The sequence below is a fragment of the Anas acuta genome, chromosome Z, assembly GCF_963932015.1.
Source record: "Anas acuta chromosome Z, bAnaAcu1.1, whole genome shotgun sequence".
NCBI lineage: Eukaryota > Metazoa > Chordata > Aves > Anseriformes > Anatidae > Anas > Anas acuta.
The window spans coordinates 62,540,509-62,560,790 of NC_089017.1; the positions used below are offsets into that span (position 1 = coordinate 62,540,509).

Consider the following 20,282-nt stretch of genomic DNA (forward strand, 5'->3'; position numbering starts at 1 on the left):
TCTGTGTATTCAAGTTTCCAGCCCTTCTGTTGATAGCCAAGCAGAGGGTGAAAGTTTCAGGCAACTGTGTTTATTAGTATCTTTACATGAAGACTAGCCATAAAAAACGAAGGGGAAAAATAGAGTAGATTCCAAAAGACAAGCATTTGTATCAATACCTTAAGTCTGTTTGAAGTGAAAATCATTATTTATTGAATGCATTATTGAAGTCCATATTTGAAAAGCTGGGAACTTTTTAGTGCTTCCATTCTAAATTTTAATATAACTGTTAATTTGCCTGTCTGTGTTCAGTGTAAACCTTAAGAATGACTGTTGTATCACAGGGGGTGGAGAAAAAGCTCGTAAGCTTCACACATCAAGAGGAAAGCTGTTACCCAGAGAGAGAATTGACAGGCTTATTGATCCAGGGTAAGTACTTTCTCTGCTTAAAAACACATCGAATTCTCTTTCTCAGGTCAATATTCTAAGAGACTTGTTTTATCATTAGTTTCCATGAGCACTGGCAGTTATCACCATTTGAAGTTTTACAAATGTGTTCTTTGAAATACTCATCTTTTTAAAAAGTGAGATTTTAAAAAAATAAAACTAGGTCTTATAATTGAGATTCGGTGACATTTGAGTACTAGGCCAATTCCTGTTTAAAAATCTTGTTATGGTCTTTGTCGTTATTCAGGTCTCCATTCTTGGAGTTCTCCCAGTTTGCAGGCTACCAGTTGTATGGTAATGAAGAGGTACCAGCAGGAGGAATTATCACAGGCATTGGACGAATATCTGGGTGAGAGATAGCAGTCAGCTACATTATTGATGATATGAAAAGCAATAAGGTACAATACTGCTTAATTTCCAGTGTTAAGCTATTAGTTTTTAAGTGTTTTGTTTCAGAGACTCAAAATATCAGCAAATTCAGTGTCTTAATTCATTCAGTTTTTGTTAAAAGGAGGTGATTTTTTAAATAACTGTATTGCGTATTGAAGTTGGACACACAGATTTTCTGGTGTATGATGAAGAAAAGAGATTTGTGCATCAGTAAGGCAATTTTCAAGAGACAGAACAGTATTCTAGGTTAAGAATTAGTTTTGCTTACTAAACGTACCACTAAAACTATTGTTGGAAATAAGTATGAATCTATAGCTAATTATTTAGGGAGCTAAGGGGCTGTGAAGCAGAACGTCATAGTGCTGCAACTGCTGCTGTACTATGTATTTGAGGGAATGCAGGTAAAGAGGGTTGCTTTCTTGAGCATCCCAAGGGTTTCAAGTGTCTTGAGTGTGTTGCAGTTCTTAATCAACAAATGATTTGTTTACTAGGACTATATTTCTCTCCCATGAACTTGTTTTGCTTTCAGGGTGGAATGCTTGATTGTTGCCAATGATGCAACCGTCAAAGGTGGTACTTATTATCCCATCACAGTTAAGAAACACTTACGTGCTCAAGAAATTGCAATGCAAAATCATCTCCCTTGCATATATTTGGGTGAGTCCCATTGAGGAAATAGCAAATGACCTTTGTCAATGGTATTACATGATCTCTAGATAAAACACTGCTTCTTTCAAAACACATTGTTGAGGCTGACAGGTCCCCAGATTCAACTAACCAGGTAAATATTTCAATTGCAAATGCATTTTCATCAATATAATGTTACTTCTACAGATTAGTTGCAAATCTTACTGGAGTGCACTTTTAGCTTTGTAGCACTATTTTCTGCATTGATGTAGGTCTTGGTTTACAAGATACAGATGTAACTACACCACTGTATGTATCACTTCATTATTTTTCCTTTCCCTGACATCCATCATGCATGAGTAATCCATCCTATGGTCTTGTCCAAATGTCTTCACTTTATTACAGGTAACACTTAGTCTGGTTTTGTATGACTACAAGGACTCTCTAACCACGCTCTCTGACTGTCAGACTCAAATCCTGGTCTAATAACTTCTAAACCCATTAACTAATTTTAAGCCAAGTTTGACAGATTTCAGAGAGTGTGTATGCCTGTGGATTTTGTATAAATCAGCATTAGAGCAGAGGAGAAAGACCATTACATCGTCCCCATTTAAAAAATAAAAATGGTAATTCTTAGCCAGCAGCAACATGTACAATCCCTGCTGGTTGGTCAAACATGCGGTGAATATCAAGAGAAAGTTTAGAAGAAATGTGAACTTGAAAGTATTGGTGGGGTGGATTTGGGGACAATGTGGGTGGAGACTGTGGGATTGTCATACTGCAATGGAAGGTGTCTTGGAGAACCTATACCTTTGATAAGTATAGTCCTTGCAAACAATACTGCCTGTCATCAAACCCAGTGAATTCCTTGACCTTTTTAATTTCTATACCTGGGCTTGTGTTAATTAGACGGTTAGGAAAACACGAGAGGGAGTGTTTTCCTGACCATCTAATTTTCATGCAGTTTGGTCTTCCTTTTCCCTCAGTGGTCACTGCGCTAATTCTCTGATGTTGACACCTGATGCCATTTGTCACTGAGAGTCAGTCACTGTTTTGGGCATTCTCTTTTGTGTTCAGGGATGACCCATTGCACAACATTTGACAGTAGTGACCAGTTGTATGTTTCTGTAGTTGCTAGAGTTGATGCTATGTTAAGGAGAGTGGTTCTACGAGGGCAGGGTACAGAAACAAAACCCTTCTTAATGGTAAAGCTGAATATAGGGGATTACCAGCTACCATCATGCAACATGAGAATGTATGTGTGGATTGTTACTCGTAGGTAAAACTTACCAGAGTTCTAAGGGATGCTTGTGCAAATGCCCAGTGCGTTTCTTTCTCACCTTCTCTCTTTGGAGTCTTTTGGAGTCTTTTGATTTATTCTCATGTTCTTGGAGTGAAAAGGTAGCTGAAGTTGATGACCTATAAGCTAGAGGGTACATCATGAGGCAGGCATGAATATAAAATAAGGTTCTTGAAGACTGTAAGCATAAAATGTCTTCAGTATGTCTGGATAATCAAGTGTGAAAGTACATGTGCTATATATCTTGAACACAGTTTCTTCATTTTTTTGGAACTTGTGACAGAATTGCAATAGAAAAATTGTCTTAAAAGTTGTGCACTGAAAGTGATCTTAGTTCAAATGTTTTGCAGTAAGATGAGGTTAGAAGTATCTGCAGGAAGAATGGTTGTATCTCTAAAGCCATCTGAATTTATTTTTCATTAAAATATTTGGTGTGGATGTTAGTTGTGTATGTGGAATGTACTAATTCTGCATTTTCAGGAAGGGTGTCCTAATATACATAGATACCAGGTAGCAGTAGTGATAGTAAGGGCTGGATATTTTCAATAACATGCAGATATTTTACCAACAATTTATGTATATAACACTGTTCAAAGGCATATGTTAATATATTTTCATTTACTGTAGTTGATTCTGGAGGAGCAAATTTGCCTCGGCAAGCAGAAGTATTTCCAGATCGAGATCATTTTGGTCGTATTTTCTATAATCAAGCAGTCATGTCTTCACAAGGAATTCCTCAGGTAATTTGGTTTTACTTGAGAATGAAATGTATTAATTAGTTTTTATTCCTGCTGCTTTTGTGTGATTTCAAGATGCATAGTCATGCTTTGCTTTAGTTAGCACTGCATTCTGCTGACCTGTTGGCCCAGTCTGGGGATTAGAGGCACTGTAAACACAATAACTGTCCACAAAAAGTCATTATAGTTTTGAAGAAGCTGTCTTCTTTCTTGGCCTTGATGTTAATGACATGACCTACCTGCTCCTGTCTTGGAGTGGGGAGAAAGAGGACTTGACAGTGTGGTAAATAGGGCCACGTCAGGAAGCAGTAGGAAGTCTTGGAGCAGTTGATTATTCTGCATCAATGCTGTAAGGGTGAGGACCCCTTTGATGATGGCTAGTAAATTAGACATACTTTTTGCTAAGAGGGGTATATGTATATTTATATATCCATTTTATACACTGATAACTGTATGATAAATCTGCCCTGGCAACAAGGTCATTTTCTCATGTATTAATGATGCATTGAATTACTGTTGGTCACAATTTGTGGATTTAGAAATGTTTTTGTGTTATGGATATTCTGGGAGTGTGTTGGGGGCAATTTTTTGATGCAGGTGGCCAGCTAGGAGAGGAGTACTACTGAATCTGCTACTCATGAAGTGTGCAGAACTGTCTGAGCATGTAAATGTTGATGGCTGCCTTGGCTGCAGTGAAAATGGATGGCAGGATATAAAATCTGGATGGAGGTGAAGAAGGCAAGTAGCAGGATAAAGACACTGGGCTTCAGTAGAGCAGTCTTTGGCTAGTTAAGGGAGCTGTCATCTGGCACCTGTGAGAGGCCACTAAGGAGGGCAGATGATCTTTGAAGATAACCTGCTCCAAACACAGGAACCTTCTATTCTGATCTGTAGCAGTGCAAACCAGGTCCTTTCTACAGTTGTACAGCTGTCATTTATCTGCCTCTTACTCCCCATTGCAGGCTGAAGAATTCCAGATTTCTTAGCTGTTCCTCATAGGGAAAGCTGTTCCTTACCTTTGATCATCCTTGTTTATCTTCTTTAAACCTTTTTCTAGGCCCAGTTACATCTTTTCTGAGGTGAAAGGGACAGATTTTCCTGTATTATTTAGTATGGCAACTGATTATGGATTTATATAATAGTACGTGTACAATGATATTCCCAATTCTATTTTATGTCCCTTTCCCAGTATTTCTTTACATTTTTGCTTTTTTTTCCCCACTACTACTGAGCAGTGGTCCAGTGTTTTCTCTGAATTACTGTAACTACATGAGTCTGCTCCTATGTGTTGTTGTCTGTTCAATGCCTACCATCTGGATGAAAGAAGGTGAAGGAAGTCTTCTTAGAAATAGCTGTTGGAATCTCAAGCAGAGTGAATATTCTAGCTCACTTGCTCTTTCATCTGAGCACGGTGAGGGGCGTATTTTACCACCATATTGTTTTGGCATATTTGGCTGTTGAACTCACCATTAATGTAGGGTGGAAATCATGTTTTATTTTCTTCATTCTTATCTACCCCTGTTGTTGAAAGGCATGGCTGAGCTAGAAACATACTTTTTTTTTTTTTCATTATTCTCTGCAAGAAGCTATACTTGGTTGAATCTCATAGTCTAGGAGTAAGTGGAAGCTAATACTTCCTTTCACTGTGAAGCAGAAGTGCTGGTCAAGGATCTAGTGGTGCCTCTGACTACTCCTTACCTGACAGATGTTGGCTTTGCCTAATTTCTGAGAAAAATACATTTGTTGCCTTGATACACTTTGGGCGCATTTTGGAGACAACTCAGGCTTCAAATCTTCATTCATCTTTTCTCTAACAAAGAATTCTGAAATTCATTGCCTCTGAGGCAGAAGATCCCCAAAATTCACTAAATCTGTTTTGCAATCAGACATAATTTAATTTCGGTAGTACTTTTCTTTCTGACAGCAATAGTTAAGCAAGTGTAGTGTTTAGTAAGGTTACTTGAGGAAAAGCACTATTTAATTGGAAAAAAATATTTAAGAGAAGAGTTAAGAATTCTTAAGGAGCTCATGCACTTGCATAACTAACAAATTGGTCATTCACTGGAGTCATTGATATGTCTACGTTGTACTTTTAGATGTATGTATATGAATAAAATTGGTCCCACCATTTTTGTGGAACAGGAAGCCAGTGTGTTGTCAAAAGAGGCACTCACATGGCTGATGTACTGAATTCTTTTAAGAGAAGTTTTGGTGAACTTTTTTTTTTTTTTTTTAAACTGGAGACTCTGATCATTATCTAGTATGGGATTAGTGATTTTTAGATGTTAAGTTGAAGATGGGTATGTAAACCCCGTTTGTAAGGCTGAAATTACTGAGGTTATGCAGCACCTTGCTAGAAAGTCCTATCCCTAGCAGTTTTTCTGGTACATGTTGAAATGTTCAGGTATTTGCAAAATTCCTCATCAAGCTGAATTTGTTGTTGTTTTGATTACCATGTAGTATTAAATTAGAGTAGCACTGTACCCCTGTACAATCAAAAAGAAGCATGGGAAGAATTTGTCTTCTAATAATACACTTATATAGTTGTTTGGCATGACACTGATAAAAGTAATTTTCTTGATATGACACTGATGAAAATTTAATTTTATTAAAATATTTATGGAAAATTGGAGAAAAAAATCATTGAAACTATTCCTTCATATAAAGTATCTAATAAGAGTATTTTATTTGAGGGATGTTTTTATCCTTTGTTTCATTTCAAAAAAGCACAGTAAACATTTGTAATCTGCTACTGATTCTGTGCTAACAGATACAGGGAACTAGAATAGTCTTCCCTGTCTGAGAGGATGTTGCATTAGGGAATGTTATTAGGAAATAGTGCTGCCTCTGATTCCCATTCAGGTTAATTATTCTGACAAGCAAGTTTGGATGTTGTTAGTTTTCTATCTGCTCTTACTTTTTGTGGCCTGGCCGAGCATCTGTTTCATCAGCTCATAAGCTCTTCTCAATTTTAACCTTAAAATGATTGCTTTTTTTTTTTTTTTAACCAGTTACCTATGCTGCTTTTAATTTCCCCCTCCGTTTTTAGCTGTGACTAATTTATTATACTCCTACTGCAGCTTTAAATTGCATTGATGTGTATATAGCCGTGAATCAGAAAGATGTGATTAACTTCCCATTAGCCACTTCTTAGGCTTTCTCATACTCATAAGCTGCATGGATACAATAGGGGAGCTGAGCAGTAGGTATAAAATAACTGTGTGCATTCAGAACTGTTGATCTATATTGCTCTTTTAAGTAGTTTTCAATGCAGTAATTCAAAGAATGAAGTCAGGAAGTAGCATGTTGGTTGGAAAGTTTGAGGTTGTGTTTTTTTACAGGTTGATTTTCCTATATAGCTTTGGAAGAAGTAACACCTGAATGATAGTTTAAATGCAGCCACCTTTTTCAGCATGAGCGGAGAAAAAAATAAGAGAAAAAACAGAAAACCTAGGGAATAAAGAAAATTAACTTTTCCCCCAAGTTTCTCCCATTTCCAGAGGCTTACATGATGTTTGTATTTACCTGGAGATATTTATTCTATGCACAATTGCAGATCAATCACATGACTGAATATAGTTTAAGAAACTGAAAACTGTTAACTGAAGAAGCTGTTTGATTTGGGGTTAGAGATTAACATAATTTCATCTACTTCTTCTTTAGGTACAGATAATGCACTAGAACTTGGATGTTCTATTTCTGTGTGTGCTGTTTCCTTTTAACAGCAACCTTTAAATTACCATTTAACACAGAACACTACTTGATGTCATTTCAGAAATATATCAAAACAAAGTTCTCACAAAACAATGTTATTTTGTGCTTCAGATTTTTTTTTTTTTGTGGTCATGGAAGGAAGCATTCATTTAAAGAATTATTTTCTTTCTGTCTTCCTTTTCATTTTGAGCATTTAATTTTTTTTCATTACGAACTGTTTTGAAAATGTCTTTAGCTTTCTTGGAGGATCTCTGCTGAAGGAGAAGCTAAGAGAGGAACTTCACTTTTAAGATCATTTGCTGCTGCAGTTATTCATAATTACTGAAATCCAGTCAATTTTGTAAAAGTGTCACCCAAATATTAGTGGTAGAAAATGTGCATTGCTTAGATGTTTGTCTCAAAATTAGCATAAGAATGAAATAATTATTCATGCTCAAGATGACAATGAGTTATACAACACACCTTGAAGGGGCAGAGCTAATGTGTTGGCTGTTAGTTGATCCATTGAAGAACTGAAGTTATGTACTAGTAGATGTAAGAAATGTTCTTTGAAGGCTGCTAACAGTGGTGAAATTGTACCGATAAGCAACAACTGATACCCTCAGTTGTAAATACCAGGAGCAAACTCTAGCTTTCAACCTGCAACAGTTCACTGGTAAAGACATATTCCACTATAGAATGTTAGTTCCTTCAAATATTTCACATACGTGGCATATGGCATTTCATATATGAAATTTCATGCAGGGGGGCCTGAAGAAGATGGGTTGAAAACTAAAGATGTTCCCTTGTTTTTGGAAGAAAAGCTAAAACTTAAATAATATTTTTGCCCTGCCAGTCCAAAGTAATCTTGTAGTACTGTCCCAGAAATTATTCAAATCAATACAATATATAGTTATGCAAGTGCAATTCATTTTAAAAGGTTTGACAATTATTTACTTGTGTTTTTTGTTTTCCCAATAGATAGCAGTAGTAATGGGATCCTGTACAGCAGGAGGAGCATACGTACCTGCAATGGCTGATGAAAGCATTATTGTCGGCAAACAGGGAACAATATTCTTGGGAGGGCCACCGCTGGTAAGCACAGAGAGGTTTTTAGTAACATAGCCAAAAAATTTTGCACTGCTGACAATTGTGCTACTTGAACTATTCAGATCGATTTTGGTGAGATGTTTCCAGATCGTCTGTAGGTAATTTTGCATTTTTAAATATATCTGAATGTTTATATCCTTGATTAAAACTTTTCTAGTTAAAACTTTTCAATGTGTATATATATATATATAACTTAGACTTTGTTAAAGTGTTTTTATAGCACCACTTTGAGATTTCTATGCACATTTTAAACGGTAGGAATGCCTTCTATATTCAGTTAAATAGTCTCTCGGTTTGACCTGAAATAATAAAATAAATAAATAAATAAATAAATAAATAATGACAACTGTGTGTTATATCTCAGAGTCTAGATCAGAGAACTAGATGGACTAAGCAGATGGACTAATCGGCTATATTTTATGTCATTTTATAGACAAAAGAGATGCACTAATTACGTAGTTTGTCATCATTTCTCTACCTTATTAGTAATGAAATTATTTCTAACGAAGCATGCCTGAAGAACTCTGGTGAATTAAAAGTTGCTTTTATTGTGGAACACACACTTGAATCTGTGGCTGTGCAAAATACTGCAGCATAAGGTGACTTGAAAATTATGATAGCTTGGCTACAACAGGAAAGGGAGTGTTTAAGGTTTGTGTTTTTTTAAAAACAGCGTATGTTACAGCATAGGCTTGATTTTATACTGAAAAAATCCTGTTTTTTTCCTGACAAGTATTGTTTTACTCAACATAAGCTTTATGAGGAAAAAATAATCTTGTGTAATAAGTGTTACATTAGTGCTAGAGATAAGGTAAGGCTGCTGGTAAGGCAGCACTCAGCATAACCAGTCTAGGTGAAACCTGACTAGATAAACTTGCTTCTTTGAAATAGTCAAGTTCTCATTGAACAAACTGGTCTGAGGCAGCGTGTTGTCTCTGTTTTAGTTATATTGTCTTGGAAACTATTAAGGGTGTTTCCTTTGACAGAGCCAATAGCAAATCAAATGTCTAGGAAAAAGTTCTTCCACCCTGAGCAAAGGAGAAATCACTTTTGAAGAGCAGTGTTAATGAGGATCCTGCTCCACTCTATTCTGTAGTAACAGAGAAAGGGGAATCTGCTGGAATTCACTTCTTTCCACCGCTTATGATACTGTGAAAAATTTAGCAGATCCTACGAACTATGGGAAAACAAACACGAACATCTTTTGTTGTTGAGCAGTTTCTAAATCATGGTTGGGTTAATTTCCTTAAAGAAGTTAAGTTGCTTGAAGAAGTTACCCTGTGATGCCATTCAGTATTTACTTGTATAGTATTGCTTTAATTTCCATAATATATTTTTGCATTTTATTCTTTTTCTTGTGTTTTTGTTTGCTTGCCTTTCTTTTTTTTTTTTTGGCTTTGTCTAGATCCTAAAAGTGTATTTATTGTTCTATACACTTTTTTCTTTCCAAGTTCTATGTATAGATGGAAGTAAAATTCTTGTGCATCTTAAAAGAAACTAAACAACCAGTTATTCAAACACACTTTGCTATGGCTGTTAAATAGTAATTATTGTTCTAGAACATCTTAAATTCAGATTGTAACTGACAATGAAAGTGTGTGTGTGGGGATACCTATTAGTACGAGCATACTTTGTTGCCTACCTTAATAAAATAATGTATTTAACTTGAAGTATTTTATTATTATAATGGAGACTTTCCAAGTTAACAAGAACAACAAAGTAATCAGCAAAAGCAAATGCAGTAAATAATAGCAACTATGCCATTTATTACTAATTAACTTATTGCTCATTTGCTGATAGAATTTATTTGGCATTAATTGTTGTTTCGAATGTGTTACATATGTCTCTGTTCCTTTTTATCTTGCGTTAGTCTTTTTCAGCATGCAGTTTTTAGGTAAACAAAGACGAATTCCCCCTCAAAATGAAGTAATGTTCTGTAAATTTATCACAGTAATTTAGATATTAGGAATGTCTTTGTGAAAGGAGGCATACATATGAATGAAGATATTAGTTGAGAATATTGGTATTAGTTGCATGAGTAACACTGGGTGATTCATATGTCTTTTTTATTGAAATAAAGAAATTACTAGGATGAAAGAAATGAGCTTTTACATCTGACTGTTAATAGCTTGCTTATCATGTTACAAATAACTGCCACTGGCTGCAGGAACACCTGAGTTGTCTAGGCACGAAGTCTTTTTAGGCCCAGCACTGTTCATTAGCTTAGACAGTGGCACGTTAAGTGGCATTACAGCCTCTGGGGCTTGCTCAAGTTCAGAGTAATTTGTTGCAGAAGCTCTGTTGGTAAATCTGAAGACCTGAGCAAACCTTCCTTTTCTGACAGCACTTCCACAGGGGAAAGCACCGGGGAGCATGGTGCACCTTGAGTGATTCTGCCTGGAGCTCTGTTAAAGCTGGAAAGGTTCATCAGACCCAGAGGGGACCCCTTGGGTACACCAAGCTGTGTGTCCTGGGGGAGTGTTGTGGTTTAACCTGGCAGGCAGCTGAGCCCCACACAGCTGCTTGATCTCCCCGGGTGGGATGGGGGAGAGAATTGGAAAGGTAAAAGTGCAAGAACTCCTGGGTTGAGATAAAGCCAGTTCAATAGATAAAGCAGAAGCTGCACGTACAAGTAAAGCAAAACAAGGAATTAGCTTGCCACTTCCCATCATCAGGGAAATGTTCAGCCAGTTCCAAGAAAGTGGGGCACATCAGGTGCGGCAATTTTTTGGGAAGATAAACACCATCACTGTGAATGTCCTGGAGCAGCAGCCACCACTCACAGCCACTCCCCCCAGCTTTATTGCTGAGCGTGATGCCACATGGTACAGGACATCCCTGTTGCCCATGTGGGCCAACTGTCCTGGCTGTGTCCCCTCCCAGCTCCTGGTGCACTCCCAGCCTCCTTGCTGGTGGGTGCCTTTGCTGAAAGAAGCTGAAAGGTCCTTGGCTCTGTGTGAGCACTGCTCTGCAACCCCTGAAACGGTGATGTGTTAGCAGCATTATTGTCATCCCAAATCCAAAACACAGCACCATACCTGCTACTAGGAAGAAAATTAACTCTATCCCAGCCAAACAAGCAATTTCTTTCAAGCTTCAGCATTAAGCAAATACAAAATGAGAGAGCTAATACCCAGTACTAGCCAGCAAGCTGAAAAATAGGAAAACAGATGCTCTCATTCTAAGGGGATAGTACTCTTTTAACATTGTACAGGAATTTAAGTCATTCATCTTTATCACTGAGATGTAGAAACCGTGTAGGAGACTTTTGCCCAGTTAGGCGGCTGAAAAAGGCTGGCCTGAGTAAAGTGTCAAAGTGAAGATTTACCAAGGCAAGGCAGTGACTGTGTAGATATTGTGAAGTCAGAAGGGAAGAAAACTTTTCACCACTTCCAGAGGAAGATTTCACAACTATCCTGCAATTTAATTTGTTCCTTAGCAACCTGCAGATGTAATGATCTTTATCTTTGTGTGTATAGATCAAACTTTAATATCACAACCTGTCAGCTTTCCTGTTTGGTAGAGCTTTTCATATTCTCACTAACAATTTTTTGCTTGCCTTTCTGTAAGTATCAAAATTACTTCAGACTCCCGTAGAAATATCCACTCCATCTTGTAGTAGATATTGTAGCCATTATTGTGTATGCTGTATTCCCCAAAAACATTGTTCCTGTATGAAAAGAATTGGATTGGAGTTTTCTGCTCACCTGCCTAAAACAAAACATCCTAAGGAAAAAGCTTGATGATAGATATAATTAGTCTTGGGATGTGTACACTTAAAAAAAATAAAAATAAAAAAATAATTGCATGTATTGTCCAAAGTCTGAAGTGCAAGTTTCCTCAGTGTTCTTTTCTCGAAGGTGAGCAGTAAGGACTTCACAAGCAGATAGATCTCAATAACAAGAGGAGCAGTGCCACCAGAGTAGTAATGTGACAGAGCCATTCCTCTGTACTTGACCAGGTTGAGGAATCAATATCCTTGCCCTTGGCAATACTGATTCATAGCTCAGGGTGCCATGTTGATTGATAGGCTTCTCCCATCTCATCCAAAACTTACGATCCTTCCTCTGCCAGGGAAAGTGCGCTACTTTCTGTGTTCTGAAGTAAAGGGAAGCCTGGTGAAAAGGGAAAAAGTGCAAAATTCCTGTAGGTTTATGTGCTAGGAGTTCTTCTGCACATCAGCTCATCTGTTTGGGGAAATGTGTATTTCTGTTCTAGAAACATGGTATGATTATAGTATTTACTTAAAGTATTTTAAAAGACAGATAAGTGGCTTCTAAGTTACTCAAGATACTGAAACTTTATATTTTTACTTGAATAGTAATCATTCAAAATGAGTGATTATTCACAAGCTTGCACTTTAGTCCAGTGAATCTACATGTCTTTGGAACTGTAATATTCATTAGTTGTAATTTAGTTGCATTCAAAGTGCCTGAGGAATTCAACCTTTTGTCTGAAGTGTTTGGAATTCTAGTTATAGTAATGAAATGAATTGGATGATTTTGTTTTTAAATTTTACCCAGAAGTACGTGAATATGTTTGCTATAGACCTTTCCTGTACCTCTTATTAACCTCTTTTTAATCTCTTGTTCGTGGGCTTGCAGTCTTGATTGGAAGTTCAGAGTATTATAAATTAAATAAATGAAATTAGGAACTGAGATGCAAAGAAAAACCTCATGGTGTAGAAAATGAAGGATATGTATCTATAAACATGCCATCTGAATTAAAGGATAGGCCTCTTAATGACACACAAAAAGAGGCAAAATAATTCAGTTTATTTCAATTCAAAGGGCTTTCTTTTACTTTTTTTTTTTTTTAATTATCACTTTATGTGAAGAAAGTTGATCTTTTTTCTTTTTACTACATACTACCACTTTTTGAAAGAGGTGTTTAATTGCTAATGACACTCCAGATTTAGAAGAAAGTTGTATTAACTACTTTTGAATGGAATTTGTCTTTATTTAGTGGCAAATTGTCCCTTTTTTAGGTATAGAAGACTAATACTTACTTGGCCAAGACTCACACTTTTCTTCAAGGGCCTTAGGTTAGGATGGATTTAGGATGTCCAAAGTCCACCTGGAGTTGAATCTGGCAAAGGGCATGAAGGACAGAAAGAAGGGCCTCTATAGGTATTGCAGCAGTTAAAGAAAGTCAAGAGAAAATGAGAGCCTGCTGCTGAACAGCATAGGGAAGCTGGTGACAACAGATGTGGAAAAGGCTAAGATACTCAATGCTGTTTTTGCCTTAGTCTTTATTGGTTCGATTAGTGTTCAGGAATTCCAGGATCCTCAGGCCAGGGTGAATAGTGTAGGAGGGTCAAGGTAAGGACCATGTAAATAGTTTAGACATAGACAGGTCTAGGGGGTCTGTTGAGATGCACCCATGAGTACTAAGGAATATGGCCAATGTTGTTGCATGGTCACACTTTGAAAGTTGTGGTGATCAGGGTAGGTTTCTGAGATTGGAAAGTGGCAAAGCAGGCAAGAAGGAGGATCCAGATAACTACTGGCTAGTCAGCATTGCCACAATACCTAGGAAGGTGAAGGAGCAAATAATCCTGGAAGCTGTTTCCAAAAATATAATGGACAAGAAGATGACCGGGAGTAGTCTGGTTGGATTTTCAGTGAGGAAATCAAGCGTGACCAACCTGGTTTCCCTCTATGCTAAGATGACTGGTTCAGTGGCTGAGGAGAGAGTAGTAGATGTTGTTTATGTTGACTTTGAGGCTTTTGACAGTGTCTCCTGAAAAAAAAAAAAAAAGTAAATCCAGTGAAGGGATCGAGGGATCGGAGCATCTGTAATACGGAGAGAAGGTGAGCTGAGATGTTTCATTCTCATTAAGAGAAGGCTCAAAGGGAATCTCTCCATGTGTATGAGTACCTGGTCAGGAGGAGTAAATGTGTTGAAGCCAGACTTCTCATTGGAGTTCAGTGACAGGTCAAGAGGCAAACTAAAATATGGGAAATTATTATTAAAAAAGCAAACAAACAAAACAAAACAAATAAAACACATTTTTACTGTGAGGATTGTGTGATCATGCACCAAACCAAGTTGTCCAGACAGGTTTTGGGGTCTTCATCGCTAGAGATACTCAAAACCCAACAGTCCATGGTCATGAATCTCGGAAACTGATATCTGGTTTGGAGTGATAGTTTTCTCTTCCCTAATGTCTTTTGCTACCTCTGTACTCTCCGTGGGTGGTGAATAATGGTTTCACTAGCTTGCAAGGAATCCTTTTCAAAGGAGTATGGCAGAGCTTGTGGGAAAGGTATTTCAGTGGAATTGCGTCAAAAAGGTTTTTTTTACCATGCAGAAAATGATACTGCTTTATTTTAAGAAGGAATTCAGTCACTCTTAAATTATCCTGTCAGGTCTATAATTTGATAGGATTTAGATCATACATTCCAGTTATTTTTATGGAGACATCATAGTTAATCCAAACAGTTTTATGCCATTGATGCACTCTTCTTAGAAAATGATTGTTATTAAATTATTGTGTTTGTAATGGAAGATCTAGGAAATACAAACTAATAATGATTGTTTTATGATTAGTGCTTAAATAAGTAACTTAAAATTTACAGAAGAGAAGTTTGTGTAGAGAAAACAAACTAAGCAGAATCAAAATGCACAGTGTCAGCTGGGTATTGTTTTTTTTGTTGTTGTTGTTTGAAACAATGCAGGATGTGTAAACATTTCAAATTGCATTTGTTAACTGCTAAAAAATCATTTTGTGAAAATGCATGTTCATAAACCTAAGGGGTATGTAAATATGACCACACTAATAATAGACACAACAACAGATACTGCAGTAAATGGAAAATCTTTCTCAATAAAAACTACAAATAAATACTAGATAATAAAGATACAAAGTCAGTAAAATTAAGTAATTTTGGCAGGATTCTGAGTTGTCATGTTTGAAGTGCTCTGAGGGAGAGTAACTGAGAAAATATTATTAGTGAAGAAACATTTTGCAAAGTACAGTTTTATTGCTATAACAGTCTATATAAATATTGATGCTAGACAAGTGTCAATTCTAATGCTCGTTTTCTTTTTCCTGTTGTAGGTTAAAGCAGCAACAGGTGAAGAAGTATCAGCAGAGGATCTTGGAGGGGCAGATCTTCACTGCAGGTTTAAAGAAATATTTTCCTGGAGTTAATTTTTTCCATCCTTTAAGCTTTATTAGAGTTGTTTATTTATTGATTGATTTTGTTATTATTTAGATTATAAAAGTTAAATATTTGCTTTGTCGTTATCTGATACTGGTGGATAATTTTGTTGTTAGAGTAGCGTAGTTAGTCTGTGTTACTCCAAGTAGCATCTTGTTTCTTTCACTTACTGCTTTAAAATACTTAAGTGTGTATCTAACATACTGCAACATCATTCACAACATGGACAACTTTGCTATATTGTTTTATGCTGAGTGCTATTAGAATAACAAATTTTGAGAAAGCTAATGTATTTTTGCAGATTTTATGTCAATTGGAACTTACTACAAACAAAATCAAAATAGCCTGTGTTTTTCGTAAGAGAATACTTACCAAAACAAAGACCTCAATGCTTTTCCTAAAATGAATAGTAAAAAAAAAAAACAACTAGGTGGTGCTTTTAAAAAGTTAGGTATTGCTGTACAATAAATGCTTAATTTTTACTTCAGTTTATTGAAATGACTGAAGAATTGTCTTCAAGGGCAGTTCATAGTATTTTTTTAATTTTTTTTTTCTTTATAACTTCAAATTAACTTTCATTTCCATTTGAACAATGCTTGCCATTTTTTATATTGTCATTTAGATTTTTGGTTTACCAGAGTTACCATTTTGTATCCTGTCTGATACCATTTAAAAGAAAAGTTCAGACATGGGTTTTACTTTGAATTCAATTTTACAAGATAACATGCAGAGCTGTATTTTAGCGTCTATATTTTAAATAAACAGTCTTGAAGGTTTTTAAAAACTTTAATTTTCATTCTTGGATTTTCTAAAAAATCTTTATATTCCTATTATCATTTAAATACAGAAAATCAGGTGTAACAGATCATTATGCTTTGGATGACAGTCATGCACTTCATCTAGCAAGGAAAGCTGTAAGAAGTTTAAATCTCCAGAAGAAAATAGATGTAAGTATATAGAACATTCTCGGAAACACTTCATTTTTTAAAGGATGAATGCTCTTCTGACCCTGATTCATACAACATATTTTTTTTTGTCTCTGACTTTGAACACTTTGTAAGTAGAATTTATGATTCTTGTCTTTAATGTTTTGTCTAATGCTTCAGTTCTGCAATTAATTACATTCCTACTGCATCATTCCCAGTGAAACCACTGCGATTGCATGCAAGAGTGAAACATGCACTGTAACTAGAACAGCACTTCAGAATCACAGATTTGCACTTTAAGATGAACTCATTCTTGCCAGGTGCTGCATTTAATTTTAAGCTTACATGGTCATTCCCATGGACTTGAAATTTGGTAATTGCTAAAGCATTTGTTTGAACATGAACTTTTTGAGATTATTAACAAAAGATGTAAAACATGATATAAAGCTGCTTTATTTCTTTTTGGTACCTTAGGTTTTGTAATGTATTGTTACTGATCTAAAAAATTCTTTTAAGAAAAAAAGGCAACTATGATATAGTGGAGAAATTATCTTAACCTATGCTGGGGGAAATGTGAAAGGGTGAATTGGAGATAAAATCTCTGCAGCTGAAGGAAGCCAAGATACTGTATTTAGTGGAATGGCAGAAATCCTTGTTTTTTCAGAATACCACCTGTCTAATAGGGCATAGGGGAATAAAAAGGAAAGGGGAAGACATGCTTAATTTTTGATGACATGGAAGAAGTTGTTAATGTGGAGCACATGTGGAGGCATACACAGGAATAAAAACAAAGGCCCTCACCTTTGTTTCAGTAAGTGAGAAGAAATTATCATTCTTCTATTTAAGAAACTTGATCTTTATGCAGAAGGAAGTCAAGCTACTACAGACATTTTGTGGCTGTGACTGGCGAAGCGAAGACTGTTGAATGCAGTCTAAACTCTAACTGGTGTTTTTTTTCTAAAACATAACGTAGAATAATAATGACTTTGTTGTGAAAATTGTTTTGTTAACTTGCTACAGGTGACTGTAGAACCATCAGAAGAGCCTTTATTTCCTGCTGATGAAATATATGGAATAGTTGGTGACCAGCTAAAAAGAAACTTTGATGTCAAAGAGGTATAAAGAGAAATAGAATATATATATGTACTATGTTTTCTTGCAGGAAGTCACTCTTTATATTAACATAGTTTGTCTGCAGACATTTGGTTTAGGGCATATACTGAATATTTAAATATTATACATTTTTTAATGTATTTCTGGATGTTGTTATCTAACAGATCCATTGCAATGACAACGACATGTTGAAAACATAATGCATTTTATTTTTACTTCTAAGAAGGGTAATTAAAGATAAGAGATTGATAGAATGTTGAAAAAAATTCCAAGAAATAGTGAACTTTTGGCTAAAGATTCTATAGATTTGCCAAGTGATATGACAGCTTTCTTCTTCTATTAGTCTAGAGAAAATAAAGACCAAATATTTAAAGATCGATGGAGTATAAGCATCCTAAACAATTCAGTGATCTTCCAACCATGTGAGGAGACTATTGTACTCTACTGCAAATCTCTTGTAATTATTTGCTTCCATACATGCAGAGTAACCACACTCTGATTTTTTGCACAGGTACCATATACAGAGCTTTTCCTACTACAAACCAAGTATTTATTTTAGAAAAAATCTTATTGTATACCTTCCTTAAAATATTTTATCAGAAATTACTATGATTTATTTTGCAGTAAGAGGAAAAAAAAAACTTTTATTGAGTCTTACTTGAACTATACCCTGGAACACTGGAGTATAAATAAATCCCCAGCTTGGATTTATGCTCTTTTAAAGTTGAAATAAATATCTTCTGGCAAACATGTTGCTAGCAACAGATTTATGTTTATTTAAAATGCTCCTTTGCATCCCAGAGAAACCTCAGGACAAATCTTCATTATTTTTATATGTCAAAAACTTAAGCAGAGATGAAAATGCAGTTATCTCTAAGAAAGTGACTCATGGCTGTATATATTTTTCTCTTTATAAATGTGAGCCTATTGATTAATGTTTAATATAACCAGAGGTACCAGTTCTTCTTTGAAATGGAACTAATCAGAAAAAAACTTTCTTTCTGTTTATTTCAACTGCTTAGTTACAATAGTCTTAGCCTTGAAATTCCATTTTTTTTTTTATAAGCATGTAGAGAAGTTACACCTTAAAAAGTAAGTAGGTTTTGCCTGCCATCCAGACTACTTACATGGCGGACTGCTTGATATTTTCTGACTGGAAAGCATTCATTTTAAGTAAATTTAAGTCAAGATGCTAACACGTTCTTTCTTTCTAAAAATAAATAAATAAATAAAAAATAATTATAAACTATGAAGGATTAGGTGTTTCATTCTATTTTTCTATTTTTTTCTTAAGGTTATTGCTAGAATTGTAGATGGAAGTAAATTTGATGAATTCAAAGCCTTGTATGGGGATACTTTAATCACAGGTATTTAAAAATACAATTACTCTATGTATACTTATATTCATTTTATTTGGATTACCCGATGGTATTTTTAATAGTGTTTTTTTCCTTAAAAGAATAGCGCTTCCTGTTATTAAGAGAAAGTGTTACCTTTCTGTGCTACAGTAAAATAAATATACATCATAATTATCATAATTTGTAATTTTACCTGTCCTCTTCAGGATTTGCAAGAATATTTGGTTACCCAGTAGGAATTATTGGAAACAACGGAGTTCTTTTTTCAGAGTCAGCAAAAAAGGTAAATAAAGAGCTTCTTAACCACTGAGAAACAAACCTTAAGTTGAAGAATTTGCTCTTGAAATGTGGATCTTTTTTTAAATAATGAAAGTGGACTGTCCACAAATTTATCATGTAAATAAGAAATAGCTTAATAAACTAAAAATAATTGACCTTATTTTAGTGTTTGTTCTTTAGGTTTTTCTGATATGAAGTAAATAGGTCAATAGTAAAATAAAGACAGCATTTGAATTTGATTAACTATAACACAGTTGAAATATTCTATCTTGAAACTTACGGCTCTTAGAAGAAAAATGCATACTGATTACTTCAAAAAGCCTGTTGATTGTAAGTCATGAACTCCAAGCTGATGTACTACAATAAATCACATCATTGTTTTGATAGTAACTGGAAAATTTCAAACCTGGATTCCGATATTCAGCTCATTGACTTGCCAAAGATTTTATTTTCATACTTTGCTGTGGCAGCTCTTAGTCTAATGAGTAAACCATACAGGGTCTCAAACTCTGTGAAACACAGTACCTATTTTGTGAATCAAAGGGCATCTTTGAGGTTTGGGCATTGGGGATGGTAAAAAGATACTGTGTATGACAGAGTGTTTATTTACCTTGTTCTGTGTTTAGTTATTTTTTTCAAGAACTGCTATGAGTTGAATTTTTTGTAATAGCAGTTACATATGGTAGTTTTGTGCTAGTAGGCTCCTCAAACTAATGGTTAGGAAATCAGTATGAAAAATCTATAGGAAAAAAAGAGACCTTTATGAAGGAGTTGAAGAAAGGAAGTAATTCTACTTGATTTATTGCTGTCATAAAATAATACACAAAATTGAGTTTTATGTACTGGAGAATACTTTGAACTTGGAGCACTGCAGTAAGTGACATTGTTTTCAGGTAGTGTTTTCTTAATCACAGGTATTTCCAATTTGAAAATAATTCTTTCTGTATTTCTAATACTTCCAGTATTTTTCTGATGATTTTTTTCCTACCAATGAAAAAATGAAAGGAATCTCCCTTGGTTTGTTGACTTTTGCTGATGTGTTGGTACTCTATGAGGAGATAATCAAGTTTCACTTGTTTAGCTGTATTCATGACATTGCATCTGTAAGCTTCCTAATCTAACAATATATTTTTTTCATTTTTATAGTGAGTTGGAAA

The 20,282-nt window shown here is 35.4% G+C and overlaps 1 protein-coding gene across 2 annotated transcripts in view; it reads left to right on the top strand.

Moving 5' to 3' along the window:
- Positions 1-20,282, top strand: part of MCCC2 (methylcrotonyl-CoA carboxylase subunit 2) — a 38,691-nt gene that overhangs the window by 7,118 nt on the left and 11,291 nt on the right. For both annotated transcript variants that reach the window (XM_068667539.1, XM_068667541.1), the window contains exons 3-12: positions 324-408; positions 674-775; positions 1,346-1,473; positions 3,371-3,483; positions 8,155-8,268; positions 15,347-15,411; positions 16,297-16,396; positions 17,396-17,491; positions 18,783-18,855; positions 19,053-19,129. In XM_068667539.1, the coding sequence (XP_068523640.1) occupies positions 324-408; positions 674-775; positions 1,346-1,473; positions 3,371-3,483; positions 8,155-8,268; positions 15,347-15,411; positions 16,297-16,396; positions 17,396-17,491; positions 18,783-18,855; positions 19,053-19,129 (953 nt within the window). The remainder of the gene's footprint in view (positions 1-323; positions 409-673; positions 776-1,345; positions 1,474-3,370; positions 3,484-8,154; positions 8,269-15,346; positions 15,412-16,296; positions 16,397-17,395; positions 17,492-18,782; positions 18,856-19,052; positions 19,130-20,282) is intronic.